The sequence below is a fragment of the Oncorhynchus mykiss genome, chromosome 12 (genome assembly GCF_013265735.2).
Source record: "Oncorhynchus mykiss isolate Arlee chromosome 12, USDA_OmykA_1.1, whole genome shotgun sequence".
Lineage (NCBI taxonomy): Eukaryota > Metazoa > Chordata > Actinopteri > Salmoniformes > Salmonidae > Oncorhynchus > Oncorhynchus mykiss.
Window position 1 is genome coordinate 51,360,756 of NC_048576.1, and position 26,431 is coordinate 51,387,186.

Sequence of the window (26,431 nt, forward strand, 5' to 3'; positions counted from 1 at the left end):
CTCACCATGACCACCCTTCTCAATGACCCCACTGGACAGAGGGGCCGCTCGGGACAGAGGTGGGGCAGCTTGGGACAGAGGTGGGGCAGCTCGGGACAGAGGTGGGGCAGCTCGGGACAGAGGGGCGGCTGCTCGGGACAGAGGGGCGGCTGCTCGGGACAGAGGGGCGGCTGCTCGGGACAGAGGGACGGCTGCTCGGGACAGAGGGGCGGCTGCTCGGGACAGAGGGGCGGCTGCTCGGGACAGAGGGACGGCTGCTCGGGACAGAGGGACGGCTGCTCGGGACAGAGGGACAGCTGCTCGGGACAGAGGGACAGCTGCTCGGGACAGAGGGACAGCTGCTCTGGACAGAGGGACAGCTGCTCGGGACAGAGGGGCAGCTGCTCGGGACAGAGGGGCAGCTGCTCGGGACAGAGGGGCTCTGGCGCCTCTGGGCTGAGGGGCTCTGGCGGCCCCTGGCTGACTGGCGGCACTGGCGGCTCCTGGCTGACTGGCGGCCCCTGGCTGACTGGCGGCACTGGCTGCCCCTGGCTGACTGGCGGCACTGGCGGCCCCTGGCTGACGGGCGGCATAGGCGGCCCCTGGCTGACTGGCGGCACTCCGGAGACTCCGGCAGCGCTGGAGAGGAGGGAGACTCCGGCAGCGCTGGACAAGCGAGGCACACTGTAGGCCTGATGCGTGGTGCTGGCACTGGTGGTACTGGGCCGAGGTCACGCACAGGAAGCCTGGAGCGAGGAGCTGCTACCGGAGGGCTGGTGCGTGGAGGTGGTGACGGATAGACCGGGCCGTGCAGGCGCACTGGAGCTCTTGAGCACCGAGCCTGCCCAACCTTACCCGGTTGAATGGTCCCGGTCGCCCTGCCAGTGCGGCGAGGTGGAATAGCCCGCACTGGGCTATGCAGGCGAACCGGGGACACCGTGAGCAAGGTTGGTGCCATGTAAGCCGGCCCAAGGAGACGCACTGGCGGCCAGATGCGTAGAGCCGGCTTCATGGCATTTGGCTCGACGCTCAATCTAGCCCGGCCGATCCACGGAGCTGGAATATACCGCACCGGGCTATGCAACCGCACTGGGGACACCGTGCGCACCACTGCATAACACGGTGCCTGCCCGGTCTCTCTAGCCCCCCGGTAAGCACAGGGAGTTTGCGCAGGTCTCCTACCTGGCGTAGCAATACTCCCTGTTAGCCCCCCCCCCCAATACATTTTTGGGGCTGACTCCCGTGCTTCCTTGCCAACCGTGTTCCCTCATATCGCCGGCTCCACTCTCTGGTTGCCTCTGCTCTCCTCGCTGCCTCCACCTGTTCCCATGGAAGGCGATCCTCTCCCGCCAGGGAGAGGCGATCCTCTCCCGCTCTCCTCCCATGTGTAGCAACCCTTGCCGTCCAACACATCGTCCCAAGTCCATTCCTCTTTGCGTCGCTGTTGCTTCTCCTGCTGCTGCTTTTGCCGTTGCCCGTTACCACGCCGCTTGGTCCTGTTGGGGTGGGTGATTCTGTAATGGTTTTCTTCATCTGAACGAGAGGCGGACCAAAGCGCAGCGTGGTGGTTATTCATGTTTTAATAAATCACTTCACATGAACAAACTAACAAAAACAAGAAATGTGAAAACGCAAAATAGTCCTATCTGGTGCAAACACAGAGACAGGAACAATCACCCACAAACACACAGTGAAACCCAGGCTACCTAAGTATGATTCTCAATCAGAGACAACTAATGACACCTGCCTCTGATTGAGAACCATACTAGGCCGAAACATAGAAATACCAAAATCATAGAAAAACAAACATAGACTGCCCACCCAACTCACGCCCTGACCATACTAAATAATGACAAAACAAAGGAAATAAAGGTCAGAACGTGACATTGGCCAAATTCACTTATATATGTATTAAAGTAATCAAATGTTTAGCATTTGGTCCCATAATCCTAGCACACAATGACTTGTCAATGACTTATGACTTCGTCATATCTCCAAAAATACTAACCTCCTCCCGTTATTGGTAATGGTGAGAGGTTAGCATGTTGGCATGATATTTGTGCCTCTGTACCTTTCTCACTCACCATTATTCACTTTTCATGATTATCCGATAACTAATCCACTTAATTATAGGTCATATTTAATAGAAATCTGGAAACCCTAGACAGTTACTTTAAAACCATTGCACTATGTTTGTCCTCTGTAGCGATGTGCTTTTATTTTCTGAAATCCATACTTTTTAATAAAGCTTTTGTTCTGACTGTTGCCCCGTATTGACTGACAACAACTGATGTTGTCGGGGGTACACTCCGCCCACACAGTCGTCACAACCTGACTCCTTAAAAACACGCCACTTCAAAGTGACTATTTGTAACAGTTTGGGTTAGGAGAGCATTTTCGTTAACCCTAAACCTTTTCATAACCTTAACCGAATTATCCTAACCTGCTACGTTCATTATGCTAACCTGCTGCATAAATTTTCATAAACTGATACGAAAAAAGACGTAGTTGTATCGAAGTGGTGTATTTTTAGGGAATCTCCCCAGCTAAGGCATATCCTAGCCTAGATATGTATATCGTTCATTTTCCTTGTGCCTGAAAACGACAGTGACGGCTGCCTCCACTTCAACGAACGACGCTGTGGGCTTATCATTCCTTTGTCTGAGCGGTTGACACTGTTTCCAGAGAGCTGAAAATAAGAAAGAAATAGAGGGCAATAGCTTTCTCTTCGTGTATAGCCGCAGCGCACAGGACGGCGGCGCATACAAGGTGGAGCAGCAGAGACCGCAGTTCCCGGTACTGAAGACGGACACGAGAGCTCATTTTCTCTGCAAGGGACTGAGGGCGGGGTCTCGTAGCATCAGCGCTCTCATTGTATGTCGGCTGCTGATGCTGAGCAGTAGCGGAGAAAAAAAACCCAGGGCCATGGATACGGTTTTAAAAACCTTAGGCCTTAATACATTGTGGAGATTAATTACACGGTAAGAATGCTCTGTTTCTATTTGTTTCATATGTTATTTAAACTGTTTGACAAGGTATGACTAATAGAGCGATAGGAGAGAGGTATCTGCTTTTGCAGCAGGTTGATAGGAATTCTCACGAAGCGCAAGCGCCGTATGTGTGTTATTACTGTCGTTATTATCAATCTTATGTCAAGACATTGCAGTGCATCTATAAATGGATGAGTTTATATGTAATTTTATGCTTTTCGTAGTTCATGCGTAAGGTAATTGTTATGTAGTCATTTTTAAATGAGCGTGTAGCTGTAGCTAACTGTCGGAAGTTACAGTATTGGCCTGCGCATAAGAAAGCATGCAGCCTTTCAAAGATGGAGAGGAAATTGCTGGTGGGTGCTTAGGCATATTATGGCCAGGGCCATTTTAAACTATGAATTCACACGATGAATTGGCAACATCTGTCTTTCTGTTAGTTACTGTAGCTGACATCTGCTAATGACACGTTGGATAAATCATCAGTTGTTGAAGTGCCGTGGGTAAACCGACTTGCATTGCTCTTTTTTCGCTAGTGCTACGGTGCTGTTGTCGCCATAATTTAGGCTACCTGTCCCATCTGGTATGCTTATTGTTGTGTGTGATATTTATATGACAACACATAGGGCAAGGCCCATTATATTCATAGCCATAAGAACAATAGTTACCCTAAAAACAAGATCTAACAAGATCTGGAATTGTGTTCTCAAAAATGAAACCAATCTGATTGAAGACATTTGTAATAAGCGTGTCAACTATGTACATACAACACAACCATATGACATGATAGGCGTACTACAGTGTTTATATGCATGCACGGCCTAGATATATCACAATCCATCCGCTAGGTTATCCAATACTGGGCACAACATCCTTTTTCAAATCATTGTGTAATAGGCCGAAGGCCTCAATATCTGGAGAGCATTTTGTTGTGGGATCACAACCATTGGGATGTTGTGGTCATTGTTGTGGATGGCTGATAGTTTGGGGATTAGATGTTAATACAGGCCCAGTCTAGACCAGCCGACCCTCAGAGCAAAGGTCTGCTTTCTCATCAATCCTGGTCAGAGAGATCTTAATAGTTCATATGGATCTAATAGTTCACATGGAAATAGTATGTTGAGTACAGTGAATACTAACAATAATGATGTAAAAGGAGAGGGGGGCACAGTGGTAATCCAATGACAAGTGCTGTCCAGCCCAAATAATCAGACAGGAAGGATAATGTTAAACCCCAGTGATTAAACCCCAGGTCCTCTGGCACAGCCAGCACTGGAGTCAGAGGCTTGTATTCCAAATGGCACCATATTCCTTATATAATGCACTACTTTTGACCAGGGCGCAAAGGGAATAGGGGGTCATTTGGTGCAAACAAGAGTGGCCCAACTGCACCATCTGCAAAATTTGCATAACCTGGATTCTCTTTAGAAATGTGTCCCAAAATGTAATATTTATCAGGAAATGACATGGACATAACACGACAAGGGCAATTTGGAGCAAACTGAAATCCAACTTGTTTAGCTTGGCATTGGGAAATGTATTATATTCCAGCAGCATGCAATCTGAAAAATATATGCATTGGCAAATGCAGTGAGCCTTGCAAAACAAGCTGCAATTTTATGCAATGAAATGTACTGTATGTGAATATAATGGTTATATCAATATGATGTATAGTATACTATGTGGCATGTATATTTTTTATCACTTGTCATTGTTTTTGTCAGAATGGAAATAAAGTCGTTTGAGTTGTGAGCAGAAGGTGAAATTGGACACGTACCAATGCCTTGCAAACAGACAGCCATACATTTGCAGCTCCCACCTAAAGGGTAGTCTTTGGCATAAGAGTAGAATTTGAAGAGTTTATTTCCGAAACGCTACATCCACCAATTGTTCACAGTTGTGGTTTTTTCATCAGAAATGATTGCTCATGTCTATATGTATGTGTGTGTAACATATTACTGTTCTAAGATTTTTTTACAAATAGATTTTTAGATGTGTATTAAAATGGGGTTTGTTGCAAAATGCCATATATCCATTGATTAGCTTGAATGGAGTGTGCGTATCCTGTATGTTTAACATACTGCATAAATTCAATCCATCATAAATCTAGCCTCATGCTTTAGCGTTTGGTTAGAGTTAGGATTTAGTCCCAAATGGCACCCCTATTCCCTATATAGTGCACTACTTTTGACCAGAGCCCAGATCTCATATTACTGTATTGATTATATATATATATATATATATATATATATACAGTGCCTTGCGAAAGTATTCGGCCCCCTTGAACTTTGCGACCTTTTGCCACATTTCAGGCTTCAAACATAAAGATATAAAACTGTATTTTTTTGTGAAGAATCAACAACAAGTGGGACACAATCATGAAGTGGAACAACATTTATTGTATATTTCAAACTTTTTTAACAAATCAAAAACTGAAAAATTGGGCGTGCAAAATTATTCAGCCCCTTTACTTTCAGTGCAGCAAACTCTCTCCAGAAGTTCAGTGAGGATCTCTGAATGATCCAATGTTGACCTAAATGACTAATGATGATAAATACAATCCACCTGTGTGTAATCAAGTCTCCGTATAATGCACCTGCACTGTGATAGTCTCAGAGGTCCGTTAAAAGCGCAGAGAGCATCATGAAGAACAAGGAACACACCAGGCAGGTCCGAGATACTGTTGTGAAGAAGTTTAAAGCCGGATTTGGATACAAAAAGATTTCCCAAGCTTTAAACATCCCAAGGAGCACTGTGCAAGCGATAATATTGAAATGGAAGGAGTATCAGACCACTGAAAATCTACCAAGACCTGGCCGTCCCTCTAAACTTTCAGCTCATACAAGGAGAAGACTGATCAGAGATGCAGCCAAGAGGCCCATGATCACTCTGGATGAACTGCAGAGATCTACAGCTGAGGTGGGAGACTCTGTCCATAGAACAACAATCAGTCGTATATTGCACAAATCTGGCCTTTATGGAAGAGTGGCAAGAAGAAAGCCATTTCTTAAAGATATCCATAAAAAGTGTTGTTTAAAGTTTGCCACAAGCCACCTGGGAGACACACCAAACATGTGGAAGAAGGTGCTCTGGTCAGATGAAACCAAAATTGAACTTTTTGGCAACAATGCAAAACGTTATGTTTGGCGTAAAAGCAACACAGCTGAACACACCATCCCCACTGTCAAACATGGTGGTGGCAGCATCATGGTTTGGGCCTGCTTTTCTTCAGCAGGGACAGGGAAGATGGTTAAAATTGATGGGAAGATGGATGGAACCAAATACAGGACCATTCTGGAAGAAAACCTGATGGAGTCTGCAAAAGACCTGAGACTGGGACGGAGATTTGTCTTCCAACAAGACAATGATCCAAAACATAAAGCAAAATCTACAATGGAATGGTTCGAAAATAAACATATCCAGGTGTTAGAATGGCCAAGTCAAAGTCCAGACCTGAATCCAATCGAGAATCTGTGGAAAGAACTGAAAACTGCTGTTCACAAATGCTCTCCATCCAACCTCACTGAGCTCGAGCTGTTTTGCAAGGAGGAATGGGAAACAATTTCAGTCTCTGGATGTGCAAAACTGATAGAGACATACCCCAAGCGACTTACAGCTGTAATCGCAGCAAAAGGTGGCGCGACAAAGTATTAACTTAAGGGTGCTGAATAATTTTGCACGCCCAATTTTTCAGTTTTTGATTTGTTAAAAAAGTTTGAAATATCCAATAAATGTTGTTCGACTTCATGATTGTGTCCCACTTGTTGTTGATTCTTCACAAAAAAATACAGTTTTATATCTTTATGTTTGAAGCCTGAAATGTGGCAAAAGGTCGCAAAGTTCAAGGGGGCCGAATACTTTCGCAAGGCACTGTATATATATATATTCACTACCGTTGGGGTCACTTAGAAATGTCCTTGTTTTTGAAAGAAAAGCTAATTTCTTGTCCATTTAAAGAACATCAAATTGATCAGAAATACAATGTAGACATTGTTAATGTTGTAAATTACTATTGTAACTGGAAACTGCAGATATTTTAATGGAATATCTACATAGGCATACAGAGGCCCATTATCGGCAACCATCACTCCTGTGTTCCAATGGCACGTTGTGTTAGCTAATCCATGTTTATAATTTTAAAAGGCTAATTGATCATTAGAAAACCCTTTTGAAATTATGTTAGCACAGCTGAAAACTGTTCTGATTAAAGAAGCAATAAAACTGGCCTTCTTTAGACTAGTTGAGTATCTGGAGCGTCAGCATTTGTGGGTTTGATTACAGGCTCAAAGTGGCCAGAAACAAAGTACTTTCTTCTGAAACTTCTCAGGCTATTCTTGTTCTGAGAAATGAAGGCTATTCCATGCGAGAAATTGCCAAGAAACTGAGGATTTTGTACAATGCTGTGTACTACTCCCTTCACAGAACAGCGTAAACTGGCTCTAACCAGAATAGAAAGAGGAGTGGGAGTCCCCGGTGCACAACTGAGCAAGAGGACAAGTACATTAGAGTTTCTAGTTTGAGAAACAGACGCCACACAAGTCCTCAACTGGCAGCTTCATTAAATAATACCCACAAAACACCAGTCTCAATGTCAACAGTGAAGAGGCAACTCCGGGATGCTGGCCTTCCAAAGGTCTGCATCAGTGGCTTGTAGGTTATTTGTGGAAGCCAGGAGATGGTAAATGTGTTTATGTTAATTACCAGCCATTTACCGTGATTATCTTGACAATCACCGGCTGACGAAAGTTTGTGACCACCACAGCCCTAGTCTCTCCAGAGATGTTCAATCAGGTTCAAGTCTGGGCTCTGGCTGGGCCACTCATGGACATTCAGATACTTTTCCCAGTGCCACTCCTGTGTTGTCTTGGCTGTGTGCTTAGGGTCGTTGTCCTGTTGGAAGGTGAACCTTCGCCCCCAGTTTGAGGTCTTGAGGGCTCTGGAGCAGGTTTTCATCAAGGATCTTTCTGTACTTTGCTCCTTTCATCTTTCCCTTGATCCTGACTAGTCTTCCAGTCTCTACCGCTGAAGAAAATCCCCAAAGCATGATGCTGCCACCACCATGCTTCACTGTAGGGATGGTGTCAGGTTGCCTCAAGACGTTACGCTTGGCATTCAGGCCAAATAGTTCAATCTTGCTTTCATCAGACCAGAGAATCTTGTTTCTCATGGTCTGAGAATCCTTTAGGTGCCATTAGGCAAACTCCAAGTAGGCTTTCATGTGCCTTTTACTAAGGAGTGGCTTCCGTCTGGCCACTCTACTATAAAGGCCTGATTGGTGGAGTGCTGCAGAGATGGTTGTCCTTCTGGAAGGTTATATATACAGTTGAAGTCTTAAGTTTACATACACTTAGTTTGGAGTCATTAAAACTCGTTTTTCAACCACTCCACAAATTTCTTGTTAACAAACTATAGTTTTGGCAAGTCGGTTAGGACATCCATTTTGTGCAAGTAATTTTTCAACAATTGTTTACAGACAGATTATTTCACTTATAATTCACTGTATCACAATTCCAGTGGGTCAGAAGTTTACATACACTGATTTGACTGTGCCTTTAAACAGCTTGGAAAATTCCAGAAAATTATGTCATGGCTTTAGAAGCTTATGATAGGCTAATTTACATAATTTGAGTCAATTGGAGGTGTACCTGTGGATGTATTTCAAGGCCTACCTTCAAACTCAGTGCCTCTTTGATTGACACCATGGGAAAATCAAAAGAAATCAGCCAAGACCTCAGAAAAAATAGCAGACCTCCACAAGTCTGGTTCATCCTTGGGAGCAATTTCCAAATGCCTGAAGGTACCACGTTCATCTGTACAAACAATAGTAAGCAAATATAAACACCATGGTACCACACAGCCGTCATACCACTCAGGAAGGAAACGCGTTCTGTCTCCTAGAGATGAACGTACTTTGGTGCGAAAAGTGCAAATCAATCCCATAACAACAGCAAAGGACGTTGTGAAGGTGCTGGAGGAAACAGGTACAAAAGTATCTATATTCACAGTAAAACGGAAGCTTGTGGAAGGCTACCCGAAACATTTGATGCAATGCTACCACATACTAATTGAGTGCATGTTAACTTCTGACCCGCTGGGAATGTGATGAAAGGAATAAAAGCTGAAATAAATCATTCTCTCTACTATTATTCTGACTTTTCACATCCTTAAAATAAAGTGGTGATCCTAACTGACCTAAGACAGTGAGTTTTTCCTAGGATTAAATGTCAGGAATTGTGAAAAACTGAGTTTAAATCTAGTTGGCTAAGGTGTATGTAAACTTCCGACTTCAAATGTATATTTATATATATATATATATCAATGTCACAAATGTATAATTTGTACAGTTCTTTAATACAAATGTAATTATTTGTCACATTTGACTGTGTAAAACCTTGCGGTACTACTTTTTTCTATGAGAGTGATGCGGATATATCTCGTTTAGGAAAAAAAACATGATTATTTGTCTCTGAAAAGAAACCGTCAAGTGATAGATTTCAAACAAACATGTCTGTGATTTAACAATGCATGGTTAGACGTGTGAGAAAAAAAACGTAATTCCCATAAAAAATGCGGATTTGCTAACATTTCGGAAAATGTATATATAGTGTTTTGGAAACTCTTCAATTAGGAATTACTATCACAAACAAAGTGGTATCAAACAGCAGTGTTGCTTAGGAATGTACCATACAAACATGACATGAGTACTTAAACACAGCGTAATACACGGCCTACATTTTCTATCAAAAGCAGAAAATTGGTCAAATGCTACTGGAACACCAGAAGTCTTTATTCATGACTGTGGCGCGCGGCTACAATGCATCATCTGCAGAATCCGGTAGTAACACAGATTTGATGTCTCAGTGGAGAGTTAAGTGGGTCATGATGCCAGTGTGCTTAATGATGTTGTGTTCAACCCTCACCATGCATCAGAGCTGGGAAACAGGCCACTCCTGCTGCGGGAACCTCACTGCCTTCTCCCCTTTCTCATTGTTCATAAGCCTTACTTGCCTTATGTCTTGGAGTTCTGCTTCAGGCTTAAATCCAGGGGGAAGATGTGTTAATGCCAGAGTGTGCTACGAGGAGATAGACCTATTCTCTTACTGCTTGTTTGAGCCTAACTACTTGCACTCTAACTGGCCCTGAGATTTGATGAATGAAATAAGAGGACATTTCACTAGAAAAATGGTGAAGAGTGTAGAGACGGACCTCTCTAAATCGTTTGGTGTGGTAAAAGGAGGATGCTACAACTACCCAAAGACACAGGAGGGTTAGCTCTGCCCAATATGCTGAACTTCAATTGGGCATGCCATACCTTGCATCCATTTTTGAATGGATGCAAGACTATCTCAGGGGTGGGACACAGTCTCCAGAAGCATGGGGCTGTGCACCTATGGCATTGTTAAGTGTTCTTACTCGTAATAGTAAACAAATACCATCAAACATTTTGAATAACCCTGTGATCTACTGTACAGTTCAAATGTGGCTGGAGCTGATGAACCCTCACTGGTAGGAAAGGTATATCCTCATCACTGATAGAAGCAATAGAGCATTCCCTCCAGGATTTAACAACAGTATCTTCGACTCATGGCTCAGCAGAGGAATCAGTTACTGGGGACCTATACCCAAACAAAGTACTGATGTGTTTTACACAAATCCAAGCTATGTTTGGTATCCCGCAAATGCACTTTTATGGTTTCTTGCAAGTTCTGCATTTTATTTCGGAGTGACAATACATTACCTCTAGATGGGTCGTTGACGGGTCCAGTTGATAAATGCTTCCTCCAATTCACAGACTCAAAGTGTTATATCTCTTACTTTTATGAGTCAATTCATACTTGGGATAAATACAATATAGATAATGTACAGTATTAAGACTCTGGGAGAGGGACCTTGAGATGGGCAGCATGGATCTCATCAAGCAACACCACATTCTCTTGTTACAGGATCAGAGAAGTCCTGTACAAACTCCTACACAGACAACATCCCCAATGTGTTTAAAATACAGAACAGGAATTGGCACATACATACACATAAACATACAAATTTAATTCTTCCAGGTCAACTGTAATATTAATTCCATTGCGAAGCACAATTTCTCCCCTTTCCAGTAAAATCAATAACGAGACCTCCAGGCTGCCCGTCTCTGCATGATCGAAGAAGGCATTGGCGAAGGGGGAAGCGAAGGCTACTGAGTGATAGTGAAAGGGGAATATATGCTGTGTGGGGGATACAGCCTTTTTCACCCAATTTGTTCAACTTATCGCCTCTAAAATGTCAATAAAACACTATAAAGAGCTTATATAATGTCTCATTACATACCTACTTGAAGGTTTGTGTCGAATTTGAATAGGGAGTTTTAGAGCGGGGCGAAAGTTATCTTCTGAAGTGAACTGCGGCCATCACGGCTTTTGAGAGTCGTGACGGCTCGCAGTGATGACGCGACAAATGTACTGTTGATTGAATTAACTATTGACGAGCTCACAAGTAATTCACTTTACACTCACCATTAGTAGTCTTGATAAATAAATAAATATTGTTAAATATATGAGTTACACAAAGTAGGGAACTTTATTTTAAGAGGGGATGAATTGTGATTCTGTTCAAAGAGAGAGATGAAGGAATATAATGTTCCTTTATATAATGTTAATGAACAAAGCATGGGAATGATTAGGGTTCATATTATAACTTCCAATAGCGCGAGATAAATACTTTTATAAACTACTTAACGCTTAGTAAATTACTGTATAACACAACAATATTAATGTAAAAAAAAATTATATAACAACTAACCACAAGTTGTAACAACAACTCACCTCTGTCCTCTCACTCCATCACATACATACATGATATTCACATTTGTTAGTCCATCTCCTTGGCACGATCTTTATGAATGATGTTGCATGAACACACACACTCAAAAAAACGATTTTAACTGTATTATGACAGGAAATGTCTGGAAAGGGAAATACCCAACAACAGCCCAATAAACAGCACCGTTACACCCCCAAATAGCTACAGGCTGCTTATGAGGAGGTGATGGCTGGGAGTAGCCTGAGGGAGGTGGCTCATGCCTCCTGTCAGTACCTGTTTACAGGGATGCCAATAAACAAAAAACATTCCATATAATTCACAACTATTGCAGTTTGGTGACATGCTGTATTTTAGGGAGTTTTGTTCATTTTCTTCACCTGTGCACAATCAAGAGCAGAAAGAGAGGCACGCAGGAATGCCGCCTCTCAACTTGGGTTAGAGCGTGTACTTTGCAAACAACTTTAACAGATAGCACACGTATTGAACACACAGCTCTAGGGAATAGGTTGGCTCGGCAAAGGTATTTCAAAACGTTAACACTGCAAACGTGAGAGCAAAAAACAAATGCTCTTTGTCAGCAGGTGACGGGTTTGATCAGAGTTTGGCACAGTGGTATTCTTTTAAGATTCTACACATCAAATTCTCATCCAATTCATTATTGACTGATTCATTGTTTGTGTTATTGATGACCACATGTGTTTAATATTGGCCATAATAATATTAAAACGAATGCTCATTGAAAACGAAAATCATGAATAATGAAGGTTTCTTACAAGTGTATAAGGTTAAGCATGTTTTAAATCTGCGAGATAAGCGCTACCTCTGGTGGGAAGACGCTGTACGGCACACAATGGGTCGCATAAAGCGGGTAGGTTGTAACGGGAAGCCAGAGGCGTCCGTTTTTTTTCATCTTTGCTCGAGAACTATTGGTCCATTGCTACGTCAAAACGCTCGAATAGAAACGTTGTTTACAACCCGGGTTTTGATGCCAACACAGCCTCTACAGTCCCATTAGCTTTCATTGCAGCCTTGTTTGAATTCCTCGGTTATGCAAAATGTGTCCGGGACACTGCTAGGTTTTAGCAGGATGAAAGGAAATGAATACTGTTATACTAAGTGTGGCAGCTGATGCTGGAGCATTTGCCTAGAGATTTCGTTGACCTGTTAGAGAGGGGCAGAGAGGATGAGGCTTGGCGCTCGAAATGTCAACCTTAACTCAGTGTAAAGGGAGTGAGGGGAATGCCGATATGTAAGCTTATTGGTGAAATGTGAGGTGTGTATCTGTGCAGAGAGTTGGGCAACTATTTGGAAACTGTATTTTTTTCTCTCTTTTTTTTGCCCTTTCTTTCACATACTGGGTGTGACCCAATAATATATATTTTTTCCTGAAGTGTGAGCTGGGATTATGTCCCATCACCAAATATGAAATAGGACAATAATCTGATTTATGAGTCTTACATATTCGTTTAACCATCGCCACCTGGTTCTGACCGATTGTAGTCTACCGCAGCATTCCTCTAGCATGGTTAGTTACTGGGTTAACACAGCATTAGCCCTCATGTGTAGTGTAGTGTAAAACGGTTGGAGCTGGTCAAGAGCCTCAAGCTCTTCAGTGTCCAAATCGGGAATGACTTCAAATGGTCCTCTCACACGCCAACAGTTACAAAGAAGGCACGACAGCACGTCTTCCCCCTCAGGAGGTTGAAACGTTTTGGCATAGGCCCTCAAATCCTCCAAAAGTTACACAGCCACACCACTGAGGGACCTTACAGATACATTTCCTTCGGAAAGTATTCATAACCCTTGACTTTTTCTGAATGACTACCATATCTCTGTACCCCACACATACAATTACAGTGCCTTCAGAAAGTATTCTTAGCCTTTGACTTATTCCACATTTTGTTGTGTTACAGCCTGAATTCAAAATGGATCTCACCCATCTTCACAAAATACCCCATGATGACAAAGTGAAAATGTGTTTTTTATAAATGTTTGCAAATGTAGTGAATATAAAATACAGAAATATCTAATTTACATAAGTATTCACACCCCGAGTCAATACTTTGTTGGAGCAACTTTGGCAGCGATTACAGCGGTGAGTCTTTCTGGGTATGTCTCTAAGAGTTTTCCACACCTGAATTGTGTATTGTTTGACCATTATTCTTTTCAAAATTCTTCAAGCTTTGTCAAATTGGTTGTTGATTTTTGCTAGACAACCATTTTCAGTTCTTGCCATATTTTTTTCAAGTTTCAAGTAGATTTAAGTGCAAATTGTAACTAGTCCACTCAGGAACATTCACTGTCTTCTTGATAAGCAACTCCAGTGTAGATTTGGCCTTGTGTTTTTGGTTATTGTCCTGCTGAAAGGTGAACTAATCCCCAAGTGTCTGGTGGAAAGCAGACTGAGCCAGATATTACTCTAGGATTTTGCCTGTGCTTAGTTCCATTCCATTTCTTTTTTATCCTGAAAAACTCCCCAGTCCTTAACGAATACAAGCATACCTATAACATGATGCAGCCACCACTATGCTTGAAAATATGGAGAGTGACTGGGTGTATTGATACACCATCCAAAGTGTAATTAAAATCTTCCCCATGCTCAAATGTATATTATTCAATGTCTGTTTGGGAAACCTCCCTGGTCTTTGTGGTTGAATCTGTGTTTGAAATTCACTGCTCGACTGAATGACCTTGCAGATAATTGTATGTGTGAGGTACAGAGGAAGTAATTCAAAAACGTATTATTTGTTAAGCAATTTTTCACTCCTATATTTAGGCTTGCCATAACAAAGGGGTTGAATAGTTAGACTCAATACATTTCAGCGCATAATTTTTAATTCATTTGTAAACATTTCTAAAAACATCATTCCACTTTGACATTATTGGGTATTGTGTGTAGGCCAGTGACACAAAATCGCAATTTAATCACAACAAAATTAGGAAAAATATTTTTGATGCTGAATGTTGTCATATGTTCAACCTAATATTAGATAAAGGAAACCTAAATGAACAAGTAACACGACAATTGAAAACATTCAGTTAAAATATATATGCAAAAGTAGAGAAAATCAGAAAGGGGGCAAATACATTTTCACGGAACTGTACATTTTTCATCGTTTTTCATCAATTTCTATGCTCTACTGAACAAAGAGCCATTTGGGAGCCAAGTGAATGGCTCTTTTAGATAAACAGAGCCAAAAGATCCGCCTCGTTGAAAAAAATCTGAATGCTCATCACTAGTGCCTGTGAAGCAGCGCTGGCGCTGAAAGTGTGCACATATACTTTTTTGCAATGAAACTTACTTGTGTGGCAGTTCGGGTGCCAGAATCACCCTGTGGATTTAGTAAGAACTGCCATTGAATCCGTTGAAAATACATGGTCACTAACCACAGTTTTTATGCGAAAATCATATAAGAAAAAATATCACGACAGCTGTGATGGAAACAGGAAGTTTCGAGGGTAATTTTATAAATGCCGACAGATAATTGGTTTGTTCCACATGGTGGAATCCATGAGCAAAATGTGTAGAACAATCAGAAGAATGAAAGCCCCATTAAAAACATTTTGGATGTACAGTATTTGTTTCCACCCTAAGGTCATGCACTATTCATGAATCATATTTAGCACATTTATTCTAAAAACATCAAATACCGTCAAATACTGTCATCCCTACATTATTGAGCTATTGATTGTTACCTAAAATCCTATGAACGATTTTCAACTCAGTAATTCCACTAAATGTTAATAATGCCCGTTAAATCTGGAGTTTGCAACAGAGTGTAACGGAGGACATTGGAGCCAGACAGCCCTTCACTGATAAAGTATCTGTATGTGTTCACCCAGCCACAATGCTAGTGGACCTTGTAACAGTGTCTGTCAGCATTCATTTCAATACCATTTCATTGACTTCCCTTACATTAGTTTTGCATTTCATACATACCTAATTCTCTGTGATTATTTTCAGTTATTTTACTACACTCTCGGCTGGCCCTTGCCCAGAAGTGCTTTGATCAAAGCTAGTGCCTTGAATCTGTCTTGCATGCATCCGTGCTTGTAACTGTTGATTAGCCCACAATGAACAATGTTTAATACGTTGTATTTAGAAGTTAGGATTCCATAATGTTTTCAGACAACAACTAGGATGACTTTCGGGCACGTTATTAGGTTGCGTTACGCCTTTTGACATTCTGATGTGGCATGGAACCACAGCTATCCTAGCCATGTCCTTCTTTTTCTTTTAGGATCAAATGTTCCAGAACAGACCCATTTGGTATGGTCGTAAAGACTCCAGAGAATAGCCTATATGGCTTTGATTTTGAACAGTGGATGAGACATTGTCTCTTTCTGTCTGCACATTCACACTCTGCAAATAATATCAACAGTAATTCAACAAAACAGCCATGGTCCTTTGGTCAGAAGCCATGAGCAACACTCACCAGCGATTAAAAAGCCTAGCACTAGTGGACTGATAAGCGCACGAGGAAGAGACGTGACATTGTAATTTTCATCCGAAATCTTAGACTATAGCGCATGGGTTATACAGTCTTCGTAAGAGACTTCTGCTATGTGCTCCAGTGGTGCGGTGGTAACACTCCTGGCTCCATGCACAAATATGACTCCCCTTGGGGACCGGGGTTCAATCTCTGTGTGCTCTTTTCTCAATGTGACTTCCCTTCACCTCTCTCCCACTGTGTCTAATTTGTCTGTCAACATAGCATCCCAAAATATGAAGAGAGTGTTTCTCCACCTTCCTTTAAAAAAAAGAGAGAGTCTGAAGAGAACCTCCCCCAACTTTTTTTTCTCTCTCCTCGTCAAGACCAGTATGTAGGGAATCTAGTTTCAGGTGTTTCTTTTACGTTAGGATATATCTCCTTATGCAAGCACACAGCACCATGCTGTGCCCTACTTTATGCATCACTACCAGTGTATATACAGCTGCCCTTCCTCTCCCCCACTCTCTACTCTAACACCCAACACCCATTTTCTTATCAAACATGTATAACACATGCAGAGTGTCATACATCAAATTGCCATGACTACCACATGATTTGTACAGTTAGACAAACAATGTTGTTTCAACAGTGACTTTTCAGAATGTTCACCTCTAAAGTCAGTTCAGATACAACAGCTGTCATGAGATGAGGCGAGATTAAAAACTTGCCAGTTTTAGAATGTTGTGTTGCATAACAGCTGACTAAAGATGGGGCATTCAGATCAAGGAGAAGAGACCTTCAATTGAGACCGTTTCCACGGTAACGGTGCCTCTTTTCAATGACGTGATGAAACTTTAAAACAAGGTTGCCACTTGTTGTAGCAAGGTGTTGTACCAAACAAGTGTTAAGAAATATATGCACCAGAAACAGGGTACACTTTGTGACTTGTCAGATAAATATCAGCAATCTACAGGGTAGGATCTTTATTTGAGCCAGTTTGCTACGGCAGGAAAATAATCCTGTAGCAACAGGAAATGTGAATTATTATGTGGATTATAATTAATGGATTTTTTTTGTTGCGTTTGATAAAATGAACAGTAGGGCAAATCAAGACTGACATTTTAAAGTGGAAATTACAAACTTTAGAAGCCTTTTAAAAACCTCCAATACACGACAAGTTTGCATTTTCTGCAGGAAAATTCTCAGCAACAAAAGAGTGATCAAATTAAGATCCATAGCTAAAGATTTGACATGTTGAATCTTGGAAACTCCAGCCGACGACATGAGACGTTATAAAACTAGACCGCTCAGATCAAACAAACAATGTTCTTTAAATACAATTCCTTTAGACCCGTCGCCGCATCAAGTTGCGTCTCACCTTATGTATAACGCGTTGTGGATGTAGCCTACCGGTTCTTCCACATGCTGATGTTCAATTATGTGCGCTGGTCTGCATCAGTCTAACGGGTTGGAACATTTGGCATAGAAAACCACTGGCTGACACTGTCCTTTTGTCGTCATCTGTGAGGATGGAAACCTGGTCAATGTTGACTCACTGTGCAGCTGCCTGACCTGTCTAAGTCAATGAGCCACTCCTGACCAGTGGCTACTGCCAATACTGTACTGTACATTGCCAGCACCATGCAATTAACTGCTTTACTATTATACTTGAATAATCAATGTTTGTAAACAGTTAAGTTGAGTTGAGCTCCATATCCTTCAATTACAATTGTCAAAAATGTTTTTTTTTTATTCCTCCCCACACACAGCTCTACTGTCTACTAAGATAATGAGGAAGAGGAAGAACTGGAAACCTCGGGAAGTCTCTATGAAAGCATTGGAGGAGCTGTAGTATTTGACTCAATGGCGAAGAAGGGCCGTACCAAGGGCGAGAAGCCCGAAGCGCTCATCTCTGCCCTACAGGCGGCTAACGAAGATCTCAGGTCCAAACTGACTGACATTCAAATAGAACTGCATCAAGAGAAATGCAAGGTAGGCCATTTTGTAACACTACGTTGCATGTAAATCGTCCCTTCTCAAATGCGCCTGTCACAGTGGGTTTCAACTGCAGATGAGGTGTGGCATTGAACGTCTTACTTATAGTCACTACACACAACCTTTGACATACAGCTCGCTTTCAATGTTTTACAAGGTTTTACCTAGATGTACAGTGATGTTTTGAGGTATATATTGACCTGGTCTGGCTGAGGTATACCCCCTTCACAGTTGGCACACAGTAGATGTAGGCTATTGCTGTTGTTGTACATTCACCTGCTCTACAATGGCAGATCGAGATCTCTGCTTGGTCCTATCTGCCATTATCTGTGGTTTTGAATTATATTTGGCACCGTAATTACATCTTTTTATCTACATAATAGGTGCTAGATGAAGAGAATGGCCTCAGGCTGTCTGTAGTATCTCTCTAACCTTGCTGCTTTTATGATGTTGACCCAGTTCTCTTTGTCTCCTCTCCCTCTCTTCCCGGGGCCTAGGTGAGTAAGTTGGAGCGTGAGAAGGTGCAAGAGTGCAAGCGGATCCGGGAGCAGGAGCAGCACCGGCACACGGCCACGCTGACAGAGCAGCGAGCCAAATGGCACGAGGAGAAGCAAAAAGAGCTCCAGGCACTCAGGGAGAACCTGGTCCGCCAGCACGAGCAGGAGCAGGCCCGGGTGGCCAAGATCAAGGACCAGGAGAACCAGCGGCTCAAGGCGGCGCTGAGCGCAATGCGGGACGGCAGCGGAGAGAAGGTGCGCACGGCGCTGACCCTAGAGGCCAAGGAGGAGGCACGACGCTTTTTCGACGTGGAGAGGGTCAAGCTGCTGCAAGAGATCTCGGAGCTGAAGCAGAACAAAAAGCAGACGGACGAGGCGCTCAGCACCATGATTCAGGCGGATAAGATGAAGGCCGGGGATCTGCGCTCCGAGCATCAGATGCATCAGGAACAGATCTCCAAGATCAAGTGGGACAGCGAGAAGGACATCCGCAGACTGGTAACAACTGTCTTGACTGGAGGATGGGTAGAGGGTAGAGCAGAGGGTCTGATTGTGGATACATGTCTTGCTGAATACCAGACGTAGCCGTAGCTGGTCTATACATCTCATCGCTCCATACAGATAGTTGGCCCAGGAAAATTATCTGTCAGATAAGTTCTGAGCAGCATATAGAGTAGTTTAGTAGAGTCTCTGTCTTTTGTGATGGAGCGATGTCTCTATGGATTATGTCATACCAATCATGCAAGTCTGCAGAACATTGGGGTCGTTCCACCAATTTGGTGCCAAATTGTTATATTCTATCATGAAGAGCACATGTTCGACTTCATCAAAAACAAGTTTTCCCATCTCAAGAGGTTAAATAAAAAATTGCTTATACTAAGTGCTTATTACAGTAAGTGCCAAATAAAGTTACAGGGTTGACCATTTCTTCTTAAATCAGCCATACATCCCCTTGTTACAGGGGGAATGGAAGCTTGTTGTGTGCAACAGGGAGTGGCAATTTATTGCAAGCTTCACCCCCCAAAAATGAATTTTTTAAAACATATCTATGGGTAACAGGGTGGATGTGTTATGCTTGACCCGCTCAGTTTTCCACCATAAAACACCATCAAATTGCCAAAAAAAGAGTAGAACAAGCTCATCTGCTTTTACTTTATGATTTGACTATTATATGTTTAATGTTTGTTATTTCAAACATCATTTTAAAAGGAATAGTTTCACCATTTTAAATTGGGAGTTAAGTTCATGTAACAGGGTGGACATTAAAATGAGGGACAGATGTACACTACCGTTCAAAAGTTTGGGGTCACTTAGAAATGCCTTTGTTTTTGAAAAGAAAAGCACCTTTTTTTTGTCCATTAAAATGACATCAAATTGATCAGAAATACAGTGTAGACATTGTTAATGTTGTAAATGCCTATTGTAGCTAGAAGCGGCAGATTTTTTATGGAATATCTACATAGGCGTACAGAGGCCCATTATCAGCAACCATCACTTATGTGTTCCAATGGCACATTGTGTTAGCTAATCCAAGTTTATAATTTTAAAAGGCTAATTGATCATTAGAAAACCATTTTGCAGAAAAAGCCATATCTCAGACTGGCCAATAAAAATAAAATATTAAGATGGGCAAAAGAACACAGACACTGGACAGAGGAACGAAGGCCAGCATCCTGGGTACTATTTAATGAAGCTGCCAGTTGAGGACATGTGGGGGCGTCTGTTTCTCAAACTAGACACTTTAATGTACTTGTCCTCTTGCTCAGTTGTGCACCGGGGCCTCCCACTCCTCTTTCTATTCTGGTTCGAGCCAGTTTGCGCTGTTCTGTGAAGGGAGTACTACTCAGCGTTGTTTGAGATCTTCAGTTTCTTGGCAATTTCTCACATGGGATAGCCTTCATTTTTCAGAACAAGAATAGACTGACGAGTTTCAGAAGAAAGTCTTTGTTTCTGGCCACTTTGAGCCTGTAATCGAACCCACAAATGCTGACGCTCCAGATACTCAACTAGACTCGAGAAGGCCAGTTTTATTGTTTCTTTAAACAGTTTTCAGCGGTGCTAACATAATTGTAAAAGGGTTTTCTAATGACCAATTAGCCTTTTAAAATGATAAAATTGGATTAGCTAACATTGGAGTGATGGTTGCTGATTTGTTACTTTTATTTAACTAGGCAAGTCAGTTAAGAACAAATTCTTATTTTCAATGACAGCCTAGGAACAGTGGGTTAACTGCCTGTTCAGGAGCAGAACAACCTTGTCAGCTCAGGGATTTTAACTTGCAACCTTTCTTTCTTGGTTATTAGTCCAACACTCTAACCACTAGCCTACCCTGCCGCACCTGATAATGGGCCTCTGTACGCCTATGTAGATATTCCATTAAAAATCAGTCGTTTCCAGCTAAAATAGTCATTTACAACATTAACAATGTCTGCACTGTATTACTGATCAATTTGAAGTGATTTTAATGGACAAAACATGCGCTTTTCTTTCAGAAACAAGGACATTTCTAAGGGACCCCAAACTTTTGAACGGTAGTGTAAATGAATCACTAATCACATTAAATAAATAATGATCTTCAGAAATTACTTTGACAAAGCAACAAAATAACCAGGGCTTTACAATGATGGTGAAAACTTTGAGTAGGTTTGTGGTTAAGTGGTTTAAAATCTTCCTATAAGTGACGCATGGTTGATGGAGGGCCATGTCAATATGCTGAATTTGATTGATTTATTGAATTCTCCATGTGGTCTATATTGAAAGGTACTTAATTTAATACAAAAGGCTTTACAAGTCAATATTGGTGCACAATTTCTACTTCTAATATCAGGGATGCAAAAGGCACTCATTTCGTGGAATGATCCATTGACCTTTTCTTGCTAATTGTGATGGTCATCATCAAATGACATATGTTACACGATATGATACATCATTCTTTCACATGCTACTCTTTTGCAGGGGTCAAAGTAAGCCAATACGGTCCGGTATGGAGTACCTGACAAAACAATTGTGCTGGTACAGCGTACCGCTAAAACACGAGCATATGACAATAATTAAAACAAAGATGACAAGAAAACTGTAGGTTAGTACACCGTAATTAATCATCACCTCCGGTCAGCCGCAAGTGCGTGAACACATAGGTTGTCCCGTACCATGAATACATTAAATCTACTTTCACCCCTGCTCTTTTGTAAGGAACTGTGCACATGTCTGTCTGTCTGTCTGTCTGTCTGTCTGTCTGTCTGTCTGTCTGTCTGTCTGTCTGTCTGTCTGTCTGTCTGTCTGTCTCAATCATTGAGACAGTCAGTCTGTCCATCCATCCTTCCTGTCCATATCTCTGTGTCTCATTAACCACTCTCGGAGTTTCCTGTTTGCTATGCCCTCCTTCAGGTGGATGAGATCAAATCCAAAGAGCGCACCATCTTCTCTCTGGAGAAGGAGCTGGAGAATGCCATTGGCTTGCAGCAGAAGATGCAGATGCAAAAGGATGCCCTGGATGACCAGCTGTTCCTGGTCAAGGAGGCAGAGTGTAACCTGGGCAGCCCCAAGAGAGAGATCCCCGGGCGGGCTGGGGACGGGGCGGAGCACTGTGGCAGCCCGGTACGACATAGAAAGGCAGAGGGGAACTTGGAAATGGTACTAAACAGATTATAGAAATGTAATAATGAAGCCAATCCAAAAGCAAATGGAAATGAATGGGACAATTAACCGATAATGAGCGGTAAAATACTGTAGGCCTATACTAGTTTACGCAGCTTATGTGGAAAAAGCTTGACAAGAATGACATGAATAAGTGGTCAGAAATATACTTTTAAGGACAGGATTAAATTAGCCTGCAATTCGAATCACGCCGATCACCTCATCCATACAGAGCGACATGGTCTTTGCACATTGCAGGACAATGATCAAACTGCTTTCACACAGTGTCAAACAAACACAGTTTGGGTGTGGCCGTTCTCTACATGAAAGTTGTATCGCTCATATAATACCACAATTTGAATACCAAAAGCCGCACTCCGTAGTAGAAGTCTTCACAGATCCACCTGTACCCGGATACCCGAAACCCGATCCGCGGAGCTAGAAGTCTAAATAATGTCACGGGTCTGGGTCGGATCTGATATGATTGTCACGGGGCTCGGGTATGTGTTATTTTCACTTGTCTGAAAGGCCGTTCAGATCCGAACGCTACTGCTACAGGAGAGAGAGACTTTTTATCATTTATGCTGCCGTTCTTGCTTTTCACAAGAGTGGAGCGTGGTTCATGTACTGTAGCTTGTTGTTGTTGTTGATGTTGTTGGCCAATCACAAGGTAAAATTACGGAATTAAAAGTTAAGGGAGAAAGATAGGCTACAATGACCAAGAACCAACAGGTAGGCTGCTACTGAATATTCTGAATGGAGTTGTTGTTATTTGTAACTGTAGGATGAGAAAGTGCATGCACTGCAGCCTCAGTTAGCCTAGCTAGATAACGTTAGCTAGCTTAACTAGCTTCACCTGGGTTGATGCGGTCAAGACAGATATTATGTAATCATATATCATGGTAAATAACCTATTTATGGCAACTACTAGTTTACTATAGTGTGAGTCGGCTTAGTTGGTTGCTGTCTCTCATCTCTTCCTCCCTCATCTCTTCCCTCACTCAGAGTACGGCCCTTCCCCCGCATGCTAGAGCGGGACCTCTCTCTCTCCCTCCTCTCCCGCTTTATCAGCTCTGGTAGCTTAAAGTAGCTTAAAAAAATTACCTTTATTCTGCTTCCCTCACACGGATCGGACCGGATCTGGATCTGATTAGGTCAGTTCAGGACGGGTCTAGTTCTACTCTGGTCCGTTCGGAATGGGTCTCTATATATATATTAAAAAAACAATATGAATATCGGATTCGGGTGGGAAAGCCCCAGGTCCATTTCGGAACAGGTCCAACTTTTTGGACCCGCGAAGACGTCTACTCCATAGTGCCCCACCAACAAAATTCTAAATGTAGGGCAAATGCATCCCTTAATTTCTTCATGTGCAAATATCACTTTTTTATGCTACATGTGTAGTGCTCAAGGAATTACTTTCTATGAGGGCAATAAAACATGACAAAAACAGTAGTACTAGATATTTTGTCAAATGAAAACCATAACAAACAAGTATTTAGAGGCCTACCTGCTAGAATAAAACAATCTTCTGTCTGGTACTGAACAAAGAACTGAAGGAAGGGCTCTGAAGAGCATTGTTTCTGAAGACTGCTGGTCAGTCAATAAGTCTGTGAGGTTTCAATGCAGTCTCACATTCTGGGTTAGTGGTCTGCTTGAAAATCACTACATGACCGAAAACAACTGTTTTTGGCCAATATTTCTAGAGAGATGTGACTTGATGAATAGAAAGAATTGCCCAATAAGTGAACTCCGAAAATAAATGTCCCAGAAACGTACAAAATGATCAAACTTAATTAACCTGAAGAAATGCCACAAACATCTTATTATTCAATGTGTAATACATGTCGTTGAAATAATTGATTATATTATAGAACACAGTCTAACTTTGTACTGTTGTGTCGCTGGGTCAAAAAACTGCATCCAAGAGTGAATGTGGTGTGTTGCAAGATACCAGTGAGCTAACAGTGCATTCGGTTTGAACAACCTAGGACATGCGCAGGAACCAGAGACGCATGGCTGACCTCAACTCCACCATCCGCAAGCTGGAGGACCGCAACTCACTGCTAGTGGATGAGAGGAATGAACTGGTATGACCTGGTCACTCTGAACTCTCCATGCCTGGCAGAGAATCACATCGTAATCCCCTATCACTGAACAATAACAATCCGTCTTAATCTGGATTCCTTAAACATGCAATGAATTTACCTGCTAAGGGGTTACAATTACAAGTATGGAGTCCCCTGCCAAGTTGACACACTGGACTGAGCTGAACTCTTTATGCCTCCTCCTCTCTTCCCTCCCCTTCTATTCTATCGTCACCCCCCCCACCCCCCTCTCTCTCTCTCTCTCTCTCAGCTAAAGCGTGTGCGGGAGTCGGAGAAGCAGTGCAAGCCCATGCTGGAAAAGAACAAGATGCTGAACAAGAGGAACGATGACCTCAGCCAGACCCTGCAGCGCATGGAAGAGAAACTCAAAGGCCTGGCCAAAGAGAACCTGGAGATGGTGAGTGGCATAGAAATAGAATTACAGAACATTGACTTAAATGGGGAATTCCCACTCTAGTAATTCTATTTATATGTCGAGTGTCATCATCACACAGATCTCAACACAACCAGGGCTCCAATAGTTTAGTACAAGCATAGCATGCCTCAATAGCTCAGTGTTAACAAAGACTGTCTGCAACACATTGGCTATGATTACAGTCCTTGTCAAAGTAAAGTAAATGGAACCGAAGCATTAAAATCTGCAGTAGTCTTGTAGATTTAGAAGTGCATTACATTGTGGCTTGGGCCTCGGTACCCTAACCACCACACATATTCATTATTCATGATGAGCACATACTGAGAGATAGAGAAGGTTCTAACTCCCGTACAACTGGTTCCACTCTGTGTGTGTAGAAGGAGAAGATCAGCTCCCACCCGCCGCTGAAGAAATCCAACTGTAAGTCTCTGAATGACCTGGACCAGGCACACGACGACCAGGAGATTGAGTTCCTTAAGCTGCAGGTACTAGAGCAGCAGAGCATCATCGACGAGCTGACAAGAGTGAGTTGTCTTTTTAGAAATATGACTTCACCACCAACAATAGGGTTATTTTGAGGATGATCACTTTTTTTTTCAATGTAAAAATCGTGCAAATACATTTAGTCAAATAGGCTTGCACTTCTAAAACGATCAAATGTGTTGATTTACTAATCTCGGTGGTACCCAGAACCAAATGTTGTGTGTGCTGGCCAGATAACATTTACTGTATATTAGCAGTCTGTCACAAGAGACAATTGCTTTACTATCTAAATTAAGCATTAAGAGAACTGGTGTACACGCAGTATTTTGTTCTTTGCCAGATACAAATGGTCTAATGAAACACATCCATGGTTGCTAATGTTGTATGTTTGTTTGTTGGTCGTTCTGATATACTCTGTGTCTCTCAGGACAGGGAAAAGCTCCTGCGGAAGAAGAGGCATAAACGAAGCAACAGGCAAATAAAGGTAGAGGAAGCCACGTTTGCACGCTAATGTGTTTCTCTTCATAGGAGAGACCAAATAAACAAGATCGATACCATAATACAGTCATCTGCCTTGGGAAATCTCAGATTTCCAAACAATCCTATGATCTCTCCCTACACAGAGGCACATTGTAGTGGACACCTTCTTCGGATACGATGAGGAATCCATGGACTCGGAGACGTCCTCCGTGGCTTCATTTCGCATGGACCGCACCCCAGCTACTCCCGATGAAGACCTGGATGAGGTGAGACCTGTTCACGTCACAGGAAATAGACACAGACCCTGGGTGGGGAGGGAACTTTATTTACGATAAGTGATCAATAACATTTGCATCAGCAGCATCCATGCAATATTTAGTAGTTTAGCAGACGCTCTTATCCAGCACAACTTACAGGAGCAATTAGGTTTAAGTGCCTTGCTCAAAGGCACGTTGACAGATTTTTCACCTAGTCGACTCGGGGATTCGAAACAGCGACCTTTCGGTTAGCGGCCCAATGGTCTTAACCACTAGGCTACCTGCACTTTCACTTCTGTCTTTCTGAACCAATGTGTTTCTAATCTCTCTTATCTATCATTTCTCAT

At 42.4% G+C, this 26,431-nt stretch overlaps 1 protein-coding gene across 4 annotated transcripts in view; it reads left to right on the top strand.

The window, feature by feature from the left end:
- Nucleotides 1–2,333: 2,333 nt before the first annotated feature.
- Nucleotides 2,334–26,431, top strand: part of LOC110537742 (janus kinase and microtubule-interacting protein 2) — a 40,094-nt gene continuing 15,996 nt past the window's right edge. For 2 of the 4 annotated variants that reach the window (XM_021624102.2, XM_021624100.2), the window contains exons 1-9: nucleotides 2,335–2,960; nucleotides 17,983–18,205; nucleotides 18,706–19,203; nucleotides 22,093–22,302; nucleotides 24,333–24,431; nucleotides 24,700–24,846; nucleotides 25,242–25,388; nucleotides 25,775–25,831; nucleotides 25,971–26,093. In XM_021624102.2, coding sequence (XP_021479777.1) covers nucleotides 18,077–18,205; nucleotides 18,706–19,203; nucleotides 22,093–22,302; nucleotides 24,333–24,431; nucleotides 24,700–24,846; nucleotides 25,242–25,388; nucleotides 25,775–25,831; nucleotides 25,971–26,093 — 1,410 coding nt within the window. In that variant the 5' untranslated portion in view covers nucleotides 2,335–2,960; nucleotides 17,983–18,076. Of the gene's footprint in view, nucleotides 2,961–17,982; nucleotides 18,206–18,705; nucleotides 19,204–22,092; nucleotides 22,339–24,332; nucleotides 24,432–24,699; nucleotides 24,847–25,241; nucleotides 25,389–25,774; nucleotides 25,832–25,970; nucleotides 26,094–26,431 lie in introns of all 4 variants that reach the window. The other 2 variants (XM_021624099.2, XM_021624101.2) reach the window with 2 other exon arrangements.